The 19,695-nt window shown below is 38.0% G+C and overlaps 2 protein-coding genes and 1 long non-coding RNA gene across 4 annotated transcripts in view; 2 read left to right on the top strand and 1 right to left on the bottom strand.

Moving 5' to 3' along the window:
* The window catches only part of LOC146457874 (hemicentin-1-like), a 289,647-nt gene that overhangs the window by 206,468 nt on the left and 63,484 nt on the right, over nt 1-19,695 (top strand). The gene's annotated exons all lie outside the window — the stretch shown is intronic.
* On the bottom strand, nt 641-6,497 carry LOC146457877 (uncharacterized). Its single transcript, XR_014858359.1, has 3 exons — nt 6,102-6,497; nt 1,759-1,807; nt 641-1,285 (listed from the first exon to the last, which is right to left on the bottom strand). It is a non-coding gene; the product is annotated as an uncharacterized LOC146457877 (long non-coding RNA).
* LOC146457878 (uncharacterized) lies at nt 1,764-5,360 on the top strand. The gene is made up of 2 exons (XM_085091392.1): nt 1,764-1,895; nt 1,927-5,360. Exon 2 carries the CDS (start codon nt 2,547-2,549, stop codon nt 5,358-5,360), a length of 2,814 nt encoding a protein of 937 aa, XP_084947518.1. The 5' UTR covers nt 1,764-1,895; nt 1,927-2,546.

Raw genomic sequence — 19,695 nt, 5'->3', positions numbered from 1 at the left:
ATGGGGTGACGAGATGACCCACAACCTATATAAGTAAAAGCATTTTTATACGCAACACATCGTCCTCTTTAGAGTTCTGGCCGGAAGGGTTGGCTACATAAACTTTCAAGCACGATTTTCTAACAAAAATCTCCGGTGCTAACAAATTTTGTCTAATAGCTTCGAAATAAAACTTTATTTTAACATGTAGTTCACCATTCCGGACAGAAAACAGTTGAAGAACTTTAGAAGCTTTAGGTTTGCCGGTTACTTTGGTCGTCCTTTATTAACTCGGCACCCCATTTGCCCTTAAAGTAGCGTATATACAAGAAATAGAAAAACGGGCGCCATTTTGGGACGAACGGTCGTCCGTTGGGAGCCTGGCAACTAAACAGATGGGCAGACACTGCGGAAAAAGTAGACTGGCGACTCTCCTTTAAGCATCTGACCAATAAGAACATCGCACTGAAAGCAAAACAAAGATGGCGGACGAAAAAGAAGAATAGGGCTCAACGACGGATATCGTTTGTAGACATATTAAAACTACTTTTACTGAGGTAAAAACGTGTATGAGACTTAAGCGCTTCAATAAATTCCCCACGTGTATTTTGGAAATGCTGTATATTAGATATTTGTAATACCAAGTCAATTTTCTGCGAACTTTTCGTAGCCAGGAAATGCCGGATAATCGTCTGATGTTATGTGTTCTTTAGTCAGGAAGGTTTCTTTAAGGCACGTAACTACATTGGAATGAGCTTCAGTTGAAATTCGAGACGATGCGCATGCGAAATACTTAAGATTTTGGCGGATTGGCGCGCAGTTTGAAAATGACGGAGAGAGTTTGCTGTGGGTTTGCTAGGGTCTTCCTCTGGGAGGCAAAAACAACTGCTTTTAAGAATATTATCCGAGCTTCTGATGAAACACAGGTCCAGTTTAATAGGCGTATTCTAGATGAAAGATTTAACCTCTACATTGAGCAGTTTAAAGACTACAAACCAATGCTGCTCAACAGAGGTAAATATACATTTCAGTGATATGGAATTTCATTTTCTTTCATCAATATTTAATGATCATTTTAACATAAGTTACTGTAAAAAAAATTCATCGACAGTTGCATTTATGAAGAGCTACAAAATCATTGATGACAAAATATCACAATGGAGAAAAGCAGTGGACAAACAGGCCTATCTTGCACAGTTTTCCTCTGCGAAATGGTCCAAAACAACACAACTTAGAAGAAATCTTCACAGCATTAAAAACTGCAAGTGCTGCAAAAGTTTCCATGCATCTATCAGTGAAACATTCCCTGAAAGCAAACAAAACAAGAATAAGCCTAAGGGCCCTTTTACTGAAATAAAAAACAGATCAGCAAACCATGTTCCCAAGAAGGCTCAAGCAACCAAAGGAGAACTCAAAGCTGTTGGAGAAATGATCTTTTCAACATATGAAAAAACATGCAAGGAGAATCTGGGCAAGTCATTTAGTGAGGTACTGCTTGCTGTACCACAGTTAAACCTCCAAGAGAAGCAAAGCCCCAGTGAAAGAAAAAAACAGCGTTTGGAAAAACAACGCGAATTCAAAACCTATGTTGAAGCTGTGTGGAAAGAAAATGATGTTGACTCTCATTTAGCTCAGAGAGCATCTTTGGCTGCGAGGGCAAAACAAAGAATTCTTCAATCTTTTGAAACGATACAACAAGCCAAATCAAGACTAGAGAAAACTCCACCTGGAATTAAGGAGCGTTCTCACATTCCTAAAGAAGTCATAGGGAACACTAACCAGTTATTAGAGGATGTGAAGAATTGGCCTCATGAACCTGTCTGCTGGTCTGCAAAGGCAAAAGAGTATCTAATTAGAGGAAACGGCAGTGATACCACACCACCTAATGGAGGGCAAATAATAAAAGAATTTTTGAAGTCAAATGGAATAGACGTAACCCCCTTTGAGCCGACCAGTGGAGGTATATATACTATGAAATTATGCCTAGAATGAAATTTAGCAAGGCTGTTTTAAAATTTAAGAAATTAAGGAGCCCAGTTTAACTTTTTTTCCGGGGGAGCCAAGGGGGGTGGAGTACAACAAAGAGACAATGGGCACCTTATTTTGGCTAAAGCAGCAGACTTTCAACAGCCTGGGTTCCTAGGAATGTTTGTTTGCCGCTTTGTTTACATGAGTTGTTATGTAATTTGAGAGTTTCTCATGCATACCAAAATATAGTATTTTAAAAAAAGAAAAATAATGATAACCAAAATTTACAGTTGACACACGTGCAGCCCATAACCTTAATATACAAAGTTCAATTTTTTCTCAAATAGGGAAAAAAATCAAATTAATGACAATATTCTAACTTTTTGTATATTTCTGGACATACAATTCGTGGTGGTCATGGTTACTCTTTTAAATCAGCCTGTCACTGAATGCAAGGCTGATTCTAAATTTCAAATTGTTTAGCCGGTTATCTAGCAGAATTGTACCTTATCTCATCCCACTCCCCCCAACCCCACCCCCCTCCAAAAAAAATCTGCAAATATAAGTATAAAACATACTAATGTTTTTTTTTTAAAATAATGTACAAACAAACTTTAATATTTGTCTACCTAGGGAGGTGTGGTGTGAGGAGAGCCTTAAAGAAGCAAGTTGGTGGGGTAGTTTCTGTTCCTGTCCCTCGAAACAACAAAGGGATAAGAGAAGACATCAAACAAAGAATTGCGTCGGGGCAATTCAATCTTGGCATTCCTGTGCTAGACAATGAATACACTAAGGTGGTTCTCACTTCTGAGGGAAATATTGAAAACAAAGTTTGTAAAGTTTCTGCCAGAAAGTACCCACTAAAAGAAGTCTGTGCACAAAGTGCAAAAATACACAAAGATCTACTGAGATTGAGAACTGATCTAGAGTATGACAACATGACATCTGAGCAGTTGAAGACAAGACTACAACTTCTCCATGAGTACAATGGCAACATGACCGATGACGAACTCCGTCAACATCTCAAGAAGTGCGAGAGAACCCGACACTGGCTCATATGGCATGACCATTCAAGCATAGCTAGCTCAGGTTTTATGCTGTTTCTTGTGCGAGAAGTGTTTGATCCTGCTGTTCATCTCACTAGCCAGGAATACAAGGAGAAGCAAGGGGGAAAAGGAGTGGATGTGCAGTCAGTAATAGAGGCCCCACACCTCTACATGCTAGGTGCTGCTGGAGCGAAAGATTCAGACCAACTTGCCTTCATTCCAACCAGAAGAGAGTGCCTAAAAGAACTACATTCCACTGAAGTTCAAGCACCAGATGAAACTGAAACAGTAGAGCTTAGAGAAAAGATGCGATTTATGAATGGTGACAATCCAGCTGTAGAATTTGAAGATGGCACACAGAAGGGAGGGCATTTTGGTTGCTGTGGATGTGGTGGAGACATGAGACGGGCTAGCGAGTATGATTACATGGCTCACCAAAAGTACAAAACCTTGGAAGAAAAGCAAAGCCTAGTGTTGAAAGGAAAATTTGGAAAATCAGATGCTATCGGTCCCTTCAAATCCCTCAAAGTTGAAGATCTGAGACAAGAGTTAAAATCAAGACGAGTTGATGCACATGGCAACAAAAAGGAACTCCAAGAGAGGCTCACTGATTTACAGAGAGGGGCAAGCCGAGTACCTGCTTTGCTGTTTGGGTCACAGCAACAGTCACTTGATGAGCTTAATCTACAAGATTATGAAGTCCTTTTCTTTGAACCTCTCCACACATGCCTCAATCACATAGCCAACATTCTCACAGAGCTGCCTCTACACATGACAGATGTTGATGCCCTGTTACTGTTCAAAGAAATCACAAACTTGACCTTAAAGAAAGACAAACTAAGAGCAACTGACTACAGAAGAGCCATATTAAAGGTGTCAATTGCCTTATCCAACAAGAATCTTCTCAAGGAAGATGAGAAAGATATCCTTCTCCTATTCTGTGAGATGATGGGCATCTATTATGAAAATGATGGGAAAAGAAGCCCAAGATCAGTGCTACGCCTTTACAATATCTCGTTTAGACATGGTCAGGCCATCCAGAGACTGCTCACTCCACCAAAGGAACTAACCCTACGAAAGCTGTGTGGTATTTATTATCACGGTTCTGTTGATCATGCCCCACTGCTGTATAGGCTGGTCTGCCTCCGTTCCATCTGTGCTGAGCTCTTTGAGAGGTATTTTGACAGGATTGAGGACATCACTAGAAAAACCTGGAACAAGCACATAGAAGACCTTGTGCCAAATGCCTACCTACACATTCAAGCTGAAGATGCAATGGCAGTGGAGACAAACAGTTTGGCAACCCTTGCAAACCAAGAAAAAGAGATCTCCTGTCTTGCAAAAGGTCTTCCCAAGCCAACCAACTCAGTTTTCTCAAAGGAACTCATGACAAAGAGATCTAGCTTATGGCAGGCACATCTATCCAAGATCTGTGATTTTCTGAAACCTGGAGCTGAGATTTGGTGGAAATGGAGGGAAGATGGTTCTGTTGAATTTTTTGATGCACCAGGTGAACCAGACAACAACGCACAAGGCCCTCAACTTCACCCCTTCAGATCAAACAACATCAGGAAGATATGCCACTCTTGGGAGGAATGTGCCAGTCAGCCTGACCAGCTTCCAATTTACAAAATGAGGGATGAAGATGGCAAACTTATCTACCACAGGGAGTCTGAAGATGCAGTTGAGCATGAAACTGAACCAGAAAATCCCCTACTGATGCAAGATGCAGCAGCTCCACTGTATCCTGAACAGGGAGAAAACACAAGCAGTGATGAAACAACTCAAATCATTTTTGAAGATCAACAAGCAGATCTTGAAATAGCTGATCACAACCCTATCACAATAAATATGGATTTGGATGCAGATGAGCAGCCTGACACTGAATCACCAGGAGATCTAGAGGTGAATACAGCAGATAACTCAAGTATACATCAAACAGTTAGTTCTGAAAATGACTGCCCAACCGAGCCACCTAGCAAAGCAAGAAAAAAAGAAACATCACCAAAAAGAAGGAAGGAGGTTCAGTCAAAGACTGCAAAGGCCTTAGCATTAATTTTAGGAAAGACACCAGAGGTCTCTGAGATTGATCGACTGAAGCAGACAGTGGCAAAAAACCCCAAGGCACACTTTTACAGAAAGAAGTATGACACACTTCTTAGCAACATGCAAACTTGTGTTTTAAGGGAACTAAGGTCTGTCAAAACCCAGCTGAAACAATGGGATGAGGATTTTCTGTCAACTCACAGCAGAATACCAAATAACAGTGACTATATTAATGATGACCACTTCAAAGAATTGAGCCAAAAGAAAAAAGTAGCCTTAAAGCTCCTCGAGTCATGGAAAATTACAGTTCACCTCTTGTAAATACAACTAAATGTTTAGGACATTATTAGATAGAGCAATTTCACAAAACTCAGTCACATGCTACCTGTAATTTAAAATATTTAACCAATAATATTGGAAGAATATAATAATAATTTTTATTATATCAATATATCATGTATTCAAACATTTGTGCGCACAATTTACAAAATCGTCATAAGAATTTGACGCGCTACTTAGCATGCAAGAATCAAGGTTTGTGAAACTGTCTATTTGTGCATATATGTAAATATCAAATACATTAAAAAAACTGTCTATAAATCATTTGTTTGGAACAAAGATGTTTCTAAAAATGTATCAGTAGATAGCTTTTGGAAGTGCTTCTACTCTGGTATGAAAAGATAGAAGTGATAATCAACAAAGGACAATTTGGGATGCATTTTGCTGGGAAAAATTGCACTCGATGATTAAATGCTAAATTCTCCTTTAAAGGTGTATAATATTTCTACGTGACAGCAAGGAGAATTTAGATGTAGACGTTTAATTTAATTACACCAAGAAAAAGGTGTTATTTTGTGTTTTTTGCACCTGAAATCGACCCTTTGACAGGAAAATGCTTATTTCAAGCTATACTTGTATTTTATTGTACCGAATATGAAATACTATTTTCATTTTGTGCAATAAAATTCAAATTCGAAAACGTGTTTGTTGCCGAACGAACGATATCCTAAAGGCTGAATTATCTGCTCAGGTTATAAAAGAACCATCAATATGTTGGCTTACCTTCTATGCCAATTTTATTAAGTTCATCAGGCTTCCTCACAAGGATCCAGCATCGAGTTTTAATACCGTTTGAAGTGGTCTCGATCGACATCTCGCGGGCGATTAATTGCAAGCGCTGCAGACAAATAATCGGAAATCCAGCTTCTCGTCCGCCGAGTTTAAAAGAAATCCAACACAAAACTGGCCAATACTTTTTTCTTGATCAAAAAGTTTTAGAGAAGCGACAAATTGTCCAAATAACTATGGAGACCAAGGATTAAGAACAATAACATGCGCTTATATGCCGCCATGTTTGTTTTCCACATCACATCCCGCTACGGGAGACTGTAACGGGTCAACCCTCAAGGTTCGCTGCTGGGGGTAAGGGACAAGGATTCAAGCCATGCCTTAACATGCTTGAGTTGATGATATCGCAAGATTCAGCGAATAGTCTTTGAAGAACCATATAGCGGCGGCAATTCGTGGTCAAATTAGTCCGATCATTCAGTTAAAGATTCACGCCACATATCTCCTCCGCTCCATCACTTCAAGTATCAGGTGGAAGACATCAACAACAACAACAAACAGCTGCCTGGCAAAATCCCTTGTCAAATGGAGTGCGATTAATGAAAGGTTGAACATAGGCCAACGTTTGACTTTGAGATGGGATCTTTGTTTAAACCTCTACTAGATATCTTAAAACATCTTGACTTTAGGGTCAAATATAAGAAGACAGGAGATAATATTGTAGGATTTTGTACTTCACTGTTTCTAAGTATTTTATCTAGTTTCCATCTACATACATTTCTATTTTACAGGGCTTAAAATTGGTTGACGAGTATATGTAAAAAAGTCAATTTTTCACATTTCAGTCGCCATTTTGAATTTATTAAATAGCTTTTTAATCACTGACTAAAAGTTTTAAATAAATTTTTAGAAACCCTGACATGTTTACTTTCAAAATATTTATGCTTTACTCTTGACTTCAAGTTGTATGAGGCTTTTTTATGCATGTATGTCATTACCAACAAAGAATTATTGCAAAACTCAGTTGTCAAAAGGGTTAAAGGTTCCGCTGATAAAGGCATAACCCATTCACCCACATATTCTGTTATAGGGATGTGTTTACAGGAGTGCTACACTTGTTTCCGGGGATGAAATCCCAAGCAGATGGGGCTATTCGACTAAAATATCTCCTCATCAGTATTGTTCCAAAGTGTTAGTTCTTCTTCAAAAATTTAACACATTACATTTCTGGTAATTTTTATGTTTGGCTTTATTCATTTCAAATAATTCTCACCTGAAATTTTCCAAACATCTACTTTTAATGCCAATGAGCTAATTTAGGAAAGTGCAGTTATTGCTTATACCCTATTGTTTGATATATAAACAATAGCCTCCATTTGGCGCGAAAATATGCTCAGATATTTGTCCGCGGACATTATCTGTTCCGCGAAGCGAACGCTCGAGGAAAACTGTGAGCGTCAAGGAGCAGATAATGTCCAAGGACAAATATCTGAGCATATTTTTAAAGTCAAATGGATGCTATTGTGTTTATTATCCTTCAAATATTTTTCGCAACATGCGGGAATCTCGCGGGAATGGGCAGGATCTGCCATTCTGTCATATGTCAATCACGTTAAAGTTTGTCAGTTGGCTTCCAAAATCTCCACGTCAGATTTCGCTTCAGGTCGAAAGCGTTTGTTTGAGGAAAAGGTAAAACATTTGAAAGGAAAGTAAACTTGTTTAATTCCGTGAAAGACAAAAGCAAGATACAAGTGGCGGATAAGGTTACTGGGAATCTAGCTACCTCTCAAAAACAAGCTAAAGATCACTGAAAGCGAAAAACTGTAAAGCATCGCATTCCGTAAAAAGTGTAAAATGCCGTCAACAAAACAGCCGGCGCTTTGTCGTTCTCTTCCTTTATCTCGTGTTCAATTGGAGCAGCACTTTATATCGAAAATACAATTGTGGAATTTGCTAGCCGAAAACGACCTGTGAAGAAATCGAAGCTGAACCTGCAGTCGAATACGACGCCACCGGTTGTTTTTGCTGGATTCCATCAAAGCGCTTTCTTTGCTAACTTGACATTGAATGGAGCTAGCAACGAAGTCGTTCACAATCACTGAGGATTAAACTTGTTGCTCAAGAGTAGGACAAGCTGCTCCTCTTCGTAGAGAATTTCGACATCTCGGGGTATCATGGCTGGTTTTTGTGTTTCGTGGACGAGATTTTATGTTTGCAAGCGATCTCGACCAGGTGAGCATTGATAGCATCATTTACCTGTTTGAACTCTGTCAGTAATGGTTTCTGAAATTTATGTTTTCGTTATTTAAATTCCTTATATCCAGGCCAGTACGAATTGCTCTCATTGAATTACAACTGTAATATTTGCCGTCGTGTGAGCGAGCTTCGAGCTTATTAATAAAACTCGTTTAATAGCTTGTTGATGGCTTTCTCATTGCGCCAGACTGAAAGAAAACCATATTAATACTCTTAAATGAGATGGGCTAAAACTTTTCGTCTGTCATATTTTTCAGTTTTACCACATTTTTAATTCAAGGACTGTTAAACAGAGTTCAAACCAAGAGAAAATGTCGCAAATACGAGCTTGAGTATTTCAACATTTCGTTTACGAACAGCTAACCGTCAAAAACGTTTAGAGCGTATGATGTTTTCTGGTACTGGTTTATCGACCAGCAGGTTTATCTCTTCTTCTGTCACAAAAGCAAACCGTTCCCCCATCCTGACATTCATTTTAATTGTAAACAAGACGCGCCTTGAAGTTTTTGAAATTGGGAAATATCACTTGGGGAATATCCTCGGATATTCCCCAGTTTTAGCTGGGGTATATTCGGTCACGTGAGGCGTTTAGACCAATCGCGCGCGAGCGAAAATATTTGATGGATTATAAGTGGCAATATGCTGCTTACATTTCGATACAAGTATGCCAATATTATAGCCCTATTATTCAGCTAGGTGCGTGGTAACATGCTACATTCATTTTCATACAAGTACGTGCCCATTTCATTTTGCCCATACTGAAAAGAAATCAATATTCCCTGATTGGTATATTCAACAAATTCCATATATTCCCCAAAGCCATAGTAAGAAACAATCATATAGGAAGAACATTTTATTTCTAGGTCAAAAAACTTTAAAGGAATAAGGCAAGTTGCATCTGATGTTAAGTCTGCATGCAACAAGGTCTTTAGTTTTGTTTACATTCAAATACTTCTATTGATAGTAAAGAGGTACTTATAGTATAACCACATTCAACCCTGCATCAAAATATAACAACAAAACGATAAAATATAATGAGAGAACCTTTGTTGGATAACCCAAAAGTCATTTCATTTATGGACATTATTCTTTCTCTCTGCTCTTCTATTTCTCAATTCACACAAATTGACAATATAAAACATGAATCGATGCTGATTCGTGTGTCTTGTAATTCTCCCATACTGTTTTGGCAATTGAAATTTTTTTTCATATTAGTGATTATGCTAATGCATAGATTCAGGTAAACAAAAAAAAAAAAAAGGAGGTATCGCATATATCTGTTTGACGCGATCATGTTCATGAATTATGTTCTACGCAACATGATACAAGAGTTTCCCACCAATGAATAGTCAAATTAGAGGTACTCAGGTCTTTAATATTGTTGGAACATTTTTAGTTTCAGACAAATTAAAAGGAAGTTAGACATATTCTGCTAACCCAATGTTGTACCCAATTCAGATCCCCTGGGGTTAACATTCTTTGTTTATGGCATTTACATTATAATGTAGCGTTTCCATTTAAATGATATGGGAATACTTAGAACGAAACATTCTATGTACAGCATTGCGTTAGCCGAATAGGTCTATTGAGATACATTTTACATGTTCTAAAAACAAGACCACCGCCATTTTCCCTATTTAAATGAGGTCACTATTTCATTTCAGGGCATTTTCACATAAATATGTTAAAACAATGCAAACTATAAATCTCACTAATAACTTAATTCTTTTGTATATTGCTGATAAAAGATGTATTATAGAGGGTCTACTTTCCAAAATACAAATACGCTATACGTTTATAATAATTATAAACTTATTTTACTGACGTTTATAATATGCATGAACAATTGAGAGTTCACAATTTCTACAAATCATTTGCATTGTAGCTTTAGTAAAAAAATGATTATAAGTTGTTACTGTTGTTATTGACATGAGATTATATTAATAAATCTAAGTAAGTCAAACTACACAACACACTGATTTATATAAAGCATGAGGGAGGGAATTCGCCGCTCTGTTGGTACCCTTCTCTTGAGAGCGTTCAACTGAATTTCAACTTTGGCGAAATAGTCAAACTACACAAGAGACTGGTTTATATAATGCATGAGGGAGGGAATTCGCCGCTCCGTTGGTACCCTTCTCTTGAGCTCGTTCAACTGAATTTCAACTTTGGCGACATATCGTCAAATTTGCCATTTTTGCCAAATTAGTCAAATTCGTCGAATTCGCCGCTCTGTTGGTACCCTTCTCTTGAGCCGGTTCAACTGAATTTCAACTTTAGCAAAATCTCGTCACAATCGCCATACTCGCCAAATTCGTCAAATTCGCCGCTCCGTTGGTACCCTTCCCTTGAGCTCGTTCAACTGAATTTCAACCTTTGGCGACATATCGTCAAATTTGCCATTTTCGCAAAATTCGTCGAATTCGCCGCTCTGTTGGTACCCTTCTCTTGAGCCAGTTCAACTGAATTTCAACTTTGGCGAAATATCTTCACAATCGCCACATTCGCCAAATTCGTCAAATTCACCGCTCTGTTGGTACCCACCTCTTGAGCCTGTTCAACTGAATTTCAACCTTTGGCGACATATCGTCACAATTGCCATTTTCGCCAAATTCGTCGAATTCGCCGCTCTGTTGGTAACCTTCTCTTGAGCAGGTTCAACTGGATTTCAACTTTGGCGAAATATCGTCACCATCGCCATATTCGCCAAATCCGCCGAATTCGTCGAATTCGCTGCTCTGTTGGTACCCTTCTCTTGAGCTCGTTCAACTGAATTTCAACCTTTGGCGGGATATCGTCACAAACCCCGTATTCGCCAAATTCGTTGAATTCGCCGCTCTGTTGGTACCCTTCCGTTGAGCTCGTTCAACTGAATTTCAACCTTTGGCGAAATATCGTCAAATTTCCCAGTTTCGCCAGATTCGTCGAATTCGCCGCTCTGTTGGTACCCTTCTGTTGAGCTCGTTCAACTGAATTCCAACCTTTGGCGAAATATCGTCAAATTTGCCAGTTTCGCCAAATTCGTCGAATTCGTCAAATTCGCCGCTCTGTTGGTATCCTTCTGTTGAGCTCGTTCAACTGAATTTCAACCTTTGGCGAAATATCGTCAAATTTGCCAGTTTCGCCAAATTCGTCGAATTCGTCAAATTCGCCGCTCTGTTGGTATCCTTCTGTTGAGCTCGTTCAACTGAATTTCAACCTTTGGCGAAATATCGTCAAATTTGCCAGTTTTGCCAAATTCGTCGAATTCACCGCTCTTTTGGTACCCTTCTGTTGAGCACATTCAACTGAATTTCAACCTTTGGCGAAATATCGTCAAATTTGCCAGTTTCGCCAAATTCGTCGAATTCGCCGCTCTGTTGGTACCCTTCTGTCGAACTCGTTCAACTGAATTTCAACCTTTGGCGAAATATCGTCAAATTTGCCAGTTTTGCCAAATACGTCGAATTCGTCGAATTCGCCGCTCTGTTGGTACCCTGCTCTTGAGCTCGTTCAACTGAATTTCAACCTTTGGCAAAATATCGTCAAATTTGCCAGTTTTGCCAAATTCGTCGAATTCGCCGCTCTGTTGGTACCCTTCTCTTGAGCTCTTTCAACTGAATTTCAACTTTGGCGAAATATTGTCACAATCGCCATATTCGCCAAATTTGTCGAATTCGTCAAATTTGCTGCTCTGTTGGTACCCACCTCTTGAGCCTGTTCAACTGAATTTCAACTTTGGCGAAATATCGTCAAATTTGCCAGTTTCGCCAAATTCGTTGAATTCACCGCTCTGTTGGCACCCTTCCGTTGAGCTCGTTCAACTGAATTTCAACGTTTGGCGAAATATCATCAAATTTGCCAGTTTCGACAAATTTGTCAAATTCGTCGAATTCACCGCTCTGTTGGTACCCTTCTGTTGGGCTCTTTCAACTGAATTTCAACCTTTGGCGAAATATTGTCACAATCGCCATATTCGCCAAATTCGTCGAATTCGCCGCTCTGTTGGTACCCTTCTCTTGAGCTCGTTCAACCGAATTTCAACCTTTGGCGAAATAACGTCAAATTTGCCATTTTCGCCATTGCCTGCATTTCTGGACATATCTCCAGTTGGCTGGATAGTTCAGTTGGTAGAGCACTGCACCGGCATCGCAGAGGTCATGGGTTCGAATCCTGTTCAAGCCTGAATTTTTTTCAGGCTTTCTGTTCGCAACTGCTTTAGTTCTAACTGCAAGAATATTTCCTCTTTTTGATCTTTTATCCGCAGTTCAAAATATATGTTTCATATATTTACATTTATTTGCCGTTAAATACGTTAATATTTGTTAATTTCATAAGCAAATAAGTAAGCAATTACATAAATAACTATTTATTTACTTATTTCTTCATTTATTTTCTCCTGTATCTAAACAAATTAACTTCTGGAACTTTTCTTGTCTCAGGTGGCTCACCATATCCACGGATGGATGGCAGGAAAATTGCGAGCTTACTCCAGGGAGGATACAGGATGCCTAAACCACAACACGTGGACGATGAATTGTAAGCAACACGCACCATTTTTTCTTTTAATACTAATATAAAATTTCATTTGGTTTTGACAATGAATTAATATCTTTGCTACCGCGTGGGGAGAAAGTTTTTACACAACGATATCGGATGGTCGTGTGGTTGGGTATTCTCGCTATTTATAGCTTTATCCTATGCAAGACCGAGGTACTGCTCCGTTATATTTTTTTATGACACAAAAGGTATCATTGAAAAAGGACCGTTTTCTTTTGAAGGTAGGCGGTCAGTGGGGAGTCAATACTAAGGAAACGTAACAACAGAAACAGAACTAGTTAGGGAAAAAAACTTACACGAAAAGCTAAATTTGTTTTCCCAGGTATCAGATAATGATGAGTTGCTGGCAAAATGAACCCGAAGCAAGACCTGCATTCACTGTTTTAACAAAACAGCTGAGAAAAATGGAAAATCAACACAAGGTGAGATTCAATGTAAACATTAAATCTGATGAGTTAAGTTTTGAACAGAGCTCGTTTTTTTTTTTAGTGTTAGTCTTGTTGTTTCGTAATTCCCAACTGAATTTACTGAAAAGATTTCGTTGGCATTGCATCCAAAATGTTTAAAATACCCATTACGACGAGTTTATTATGAATTAAGGAATTCCAATTTCTGGCATTTAAAGATCTATAGAGAAATTGTACTTAGAGTATACTCATGGTATGGCTAAAAACAACATCGGGACATACGCTGCAAGTTTTAATGTAACTGACGCCGCGTCAGGGAAGGGAGGAGGTAAGGGAGGTAAGGGAGCAGGGCACAGACGCTCGTGAGCCATGGACGGCAACCGGAAGTCCAATGTTTCCTTCTATAGCAGGGTTTTGCTCCTTACCACGGACAGGGAAAGCTCTTGTTGATGACTGTGGCTTGACGTTACAACCGCGATGGCGTGAAAAGCTCCAAAACGGGAAAATTCAATTTCCTGTTGCCGTCCGTGGTTCAAAAACGTCTGTGCTAAGTACGGGTGATGCACCACATTACAAGTGTGCTGTGATTAATCAGATTTACTTTACTGTGTTATTGTTTTAACTAGTTCTTTTTTTATTTAGTTTTTAAGAAAGATGTTTCGTTCATGTTGGGAACTAAAACAAGGGAAAATACCTTTCTTTCTTTCATTGTCTGCAGAAGCTGATCAACATGCACATTTACGACAACCAGTTGTATGCAAAAGTTGAGGATTTAAACGTGTAAACGTAATAGACGAAGTGAATGTCTCTTTCTCCAGTAGTAATTTCAGTAGTCTGTTCACGATAGTGTACCGGGCGTATTAACCAACGCCAAGGAAAACAAAGTTATCGCGTTCAAATTATTATAAACTAGAATGAAGTAGTAGTTTGGGAAATTTAGTTGATAACAAGTATTGGTGTTCATCAGTATAATAACGGAATGTTGGTGTTTGGCTAGTCTAATATTAGCAGTTTAATTATGGTGGTTGTAGCTTCTTAGTTTGTTAGAGAAATTCTAGTTGACCATTCAAACAAGAAATTGCCGAGGTTTACGTGAGCATTGTTAATGCAATGGCCACTGTCAGACTTGCTCTTAGGAGTGAAATTTGTCCTCGTCAATGACTTGTTTTTGTAGAGACCTGGATCGGTTTGCATAAGGTCTCTTAAGATAAGTGGGAGATTTATACAGTCGCTCCTTTCCTTCCCTTCCCAAGGATTTTGTCCAGCTTCCCTTTGCGTTCCCTTTCTTCAGTAAACCGCCTTCAGCCGCATGATCCAATATAGTTCTTGTGAAAATCCTTCGTAATGCAGAGTTGTTGCAGGAACCTCCCACCTATCTGAAGATACTTTATGCAACCCTGCATGCCTTAGGGCCAAGATTACTCTGTATATATGATTCGATGTATCCCAAGCATTACGTGAAAAGAACAGTACGTTTTTTTTGATCAATAGTATGGATTTAAATATTAACTTAGCACTGCAGTGCAGTGACGTTTAAACTCAAATTAATCAAAGTTTTCCAATACCAACTCAGTACTCAAAGTACGTAATAGTACAAGAAGCTGTATAGTTTTTCAGCTAACACATCTTTACATTACTTGCATTCCCGGAGATTTTATCTTCTACTTCGCGATTGTAAAAATGTTGTTAATGGCTTGGCAAGGAATGTTGTCATGCCTGTAGAAAAGCTTACTTTGTAACCAGCATTATTTTGTAAAAGTCCTTTATTTTTTTTAGTATCCTTTATCGGTCCTCAGCTGTGTTCTTGGACCTTAAATGCAGCCTTATATGGTTGCTGTAATGTAGCAAAATTCGATAAAATATATTTTCATTCGATAAAAAATATATTCATTCGATAAAGTCACGTGGTAACATTAGGCCTGGTTTCATAGCTTAAACATGGCGACGGATGAAGTTGACTCCACGTGGGATGATATGGGTCCCGAAGCACTCACTACAGTAGAACCCCGCTCTAGGGACACCCGGATAATACGGACAGTTTCGTTTGTGCCGATGAAAAGCGCACTTGACACTTGATACCCGAATAATGCGGACACTTTCGCATGCCCCCTTGGTGTCCGTATTTAATAACCGGTACCTGCTCCCGTGGGATGAGTACCCATGTACTCACTACTTGCTCCCGTCTGGCCTTGTGGCACAGTCGGTAGAGCAATGGAAGATCAAATCTGGAGGTCGTGGGTTCGACTCCTGCCGAGGTCGGAGAGTTTTCCTCTTTGCCTCGTGCGATCTCCCTAAAGTTCAGTGGGAAATTCGTCGGTTCACTTTAGCACTTTAACATACACTGCAGAGTTAATACTCTGATTCATTTGTGCCCTTAGTGCTAGCGGCACAACATTCATTCGTTTTTAAGAGTTTGTTGTAAGAAGTCTCATTGCTTCCCCGGTTTAGTAAAACCTCTCCTGGTGGGTGACACGAGGTATAGTATGTGTATTGAAAGCTCGGGGGGGGGGGGGGGGGTACTTCCTTATAAGACGCTAGTGGGGATGTGCCTCTGGATGGGGTCGCATTTTCACGACTGGATTGACTAGAATGGGGTTACATTTTCAATAGAGTTACTAGAATGGGGTCGCACATTTTCGGATTTTTGCAGAGATATTGAGATATTATATACATGGTCTCAGTTAACAAGTTCAGAAAGTTGTTGTTTATTAAATGTAACAATCACCTCGCATTACATTCCGTTCTTGAAAGTAGATGCATAAATAGAAAGTGACTTAGTTGGGATCGCGAAAATTACATTTTCCCAAAAAGTGACTAATTAAGATGGGGTCTGTAACTGGCTAAAAAATAGACTATAATGGGGCAGGGGCTCTGAGAGGCCAGCGGCACATACCCAGCAAAACTGATCATGAACCCAAGTACCTCCCCGGGATTGAAAGGTTTCAGTCGGCTTATATATAGTGAGTCTTGATGTCCAGGATACATTCATCAGGGGCACCCAACGACAGTGTTTTCTTAAATCCTTCGAAACGCAATTTTAGGCTATCTGGAGTGCCTTTAAAGCTCTGTAGGTTCATTTCAGGCCGCGATATAACATCTTTATCTGTTCGGTCATTCTAGGGGAACTTGAGTCTTTGAAATTACTAGGGCATTTTTGTCCATTTCCCGAAAATCTTAGGTCTTATTTCCTTTCCGAAAATCTTAGCTGGCCTTTCTTCGGTACCCAAAACCACATTTTTATCAATCCAAAAACAGTGTCTGAATATTCCCATATCACGAACATTCGAGGTGAAAATTCCCTTTAGAAAATTGCAGGTGATTAAGCGCCTTCCGAACAGATACTTTACCGAAACGATCCGTTGGGTGCCCCTGATTCATTTTGTCAAATACATCTCCTTTGTACACCACTGATTAAATAAAACTGCTGCTGAGGGAAAATCTAAGTTAACATTCGAACCATTGCACTCGTAGATGTCAAGTCGCCGATGAGTAAGAGCTGAGGAAACCTCAACCCACGTGGAGTCAATCTGGGCTACTTCTTCATCTGTCGCCATGTTTAGGCTATGACACCAGGCCTAAGGTTACCACGTGACTTTATCAAATGAATATATTTTTTAACGAATGAGAATATATTTTTAACGAATGAAAATATATTTTTTAACGAATGGAAATATATGATATCGAACGAAAATATATTTTATCGAATGAAAATATATTTTATTGAATAAAAATATATTTTATCGAATTTTGCTACATTTCGGCAACCATAGCCTTAATCCTACTCAGACAGGTTTATATTTGGTGTATTTTAAGAGGAAAGAAACCCTAAAATAAACCTTGTAGAGATGGCTTAATGGTTGTTGATGTAGGAAGTGCGCGCAGCATTTAAGCTTTGATATATATAATAAAACTCAAATAGTGACATACTTTGCAGGCAGAAGCTGAATCACGTGTATACATACATAGTTATAAAAGCTATAATATTTTACAAAAACGTGAAATACTTCAAGTGTTCCAGTTAATTAAAATTGTGTTATCATTTGCGCTACAACAGTTGAAGAAATAACATCACGATTTCCCAAACCCGCCATGTCTGATATACCAAGCTGCAGGTCATGAAGTCGACAATTGGAAAATTAAAGGTTATAAACCCCGGGGTATCCAATCGATGAAATCGATAATCGATGACGATCGATATTAATCGACACCGATCGATATCAATTAATCGATTGAAATTGATAATCGATGACCAATCGATGGCGAAGATTCGTGTGGTTATCGATGTGTATCGATTATCAATACCAACCAATCAATAAATTGAGTAGTTAGATATTTGGGTGTATCAGCTCACTTTTCAAAAAATGATAAAAAATCCCATACAAATCCTTATAAATCCAATATTTTTCCTAACTCCTGCAACGGAGACGCCATAAACCACACATTATCTCACCCCAATAACTACATAAAATACTATTTCAGCCTTTGAATTCAACCCTAACTCCTGCAACGGAGACGTCAAAAACCTAAAAACCTAAATCCTCGGTTTTTCAAAACTCCTGCAACGGAAACGCTAAATTTTTATCCTCGGTTTCTCAAAAACCGGTTTAAACCGGTTTCGAAAAATTATCTAATCTAATTTATATGAACAACCAATTTGATCACAATGATAAAACATATTTTATTCATCCAACATTTGAAAATTACGGAGCCTCATATGATGGTTACATAATCAACCGAAAAAGATTGGAACCAAGAAAAGGATATTTGTCTGAGAACGGCTATTATATAATTTCTCCGGGACATAATACATGCCCCGCTCATCGATGCGTCTATGAAGCTGTAAATCAAACAATAATTCCACCTGGATTGCAAGTTAATCACATCAATTCCAACCGTCAAGACAATTTCATTGAAAATTTGCAATTGGTAACAGCCTCTGAAAATATGAAACACATGCACAAAGCCAGAAAAGCCTTTTTTAACAGCTCATACTCTGAAGAAGAATTGCAAACAGTCAATAGATTAATGGAATTTCCACCAATGGAAGACAATGATTGTGAGTTTACACGCACAGAAAACAGGTTAATCAATAAGATGTATTACAGAATGTGTCACGATTTGGATGATAGACAATTTCCACTATATTATGATTAAATTATCTAATCATATATTATATGAGTAACACATTGAGCAAAATATCTGAAAACAAATATGATCCATTTTCTTGGCAAGGACAATTGAAAGAAATATTATTAGCATCCAAACCAGGTTGTCGAGACATATATTGGATTTACACTCAGAGAAAAACCACTGAAATATATGATTTTATTCAATATATGGGTGAAAATCACAAAGCAATCACTGCTCCAGCTATTGGTGCAACTATGAAATTGATAATGGGTGAATTTATCACTGTACATGGTACAGAACCAAAAATTGTTTTAATTGATGCAATATCAAACATGAAATTAAAAACTGTTAGTCACGCTTCTATTGACTGTATTGAAGAAATCAAATCAGGATATTTTCATCTTTCTCATCGTAATATACGGACTATATTTATTGAAAATCCACACGTTGTTGTTTTTGCTCTTTTGAAACCACCTCCTGATTCAAATATGAAAGACATTTTTCAAATTATTTATTTGGAGTGAATGTTAATAGGTCACAATTTTTGATTAGTGTTTTGTAGGTTGTTTGTTTATAAATGTTGTTGAATCAATATATGTTTTAACAATATTTGATATAAAATTTTTGTCTCATACAAACTTTGTATTTTATTTTTACTATAGACATTTAAAGATAACGCGCGTTATATAAGAATTATAGAGGATGAGTGAGAGAAAAAAATCTGTTTAAAAAAATGACAAGAAATTTTATCTTCATTTTTTGTATAATAATTATGGTTCTACAAAAAATGGTGAAATAATGAATTTTAAAACTAATAAAATGTTAATGGGGTCCAAAAATAAAGATGGTTCACGAAGAATTACTTTGAGCCAATCACCAATACCTACAAAAAATATGAAATTAAATAGATTCATTTATGAATGTTTTTATGGAAAATTACCTGATAATGTTATCATTTCTAATAAAATGGAAACAAAGATGATAATAGACTTGTTAATTTACAAATGGAATCTTCTTTGAAGACTGTTAAAAAACTGGCAAAAAATATTGATTCAAATATTGATTACGACTCTGAACTTTCAGATAAGGATAAGATAGCTATTGACAAAGCATATGCAAAAATGATTAAAAAAATGAAAGCAAAAAATATGGATTCATTGTATTCAATTAATTAATTTATGTCAATATTTGACCTTAGATTTCATGAAAATAAATGGAATTTAAGGCCGTATGGCTCAACAAATAAATAAGAGAAT

The sequence above is a fragment of the Pavona decussata genome, unplaced genomic scaffold (assembly GCF_977016875.1).
Source record: "Pavona decussata unplaced genomic scaffold, jaPavDecu1.1 SCAFFOLD_236, whole genome shotgun sequence".
Classification (NCBI taxonomy): domain Eukaryota; kingdom Metazoa; phylum Cnidaria; class Anthozoa; order Scleractinia; family Agariciidae; genus Pavona; species Pavona decussata.
This window is presented reverse-complemented; position numbering and strand designations above follow the sequence as displayed.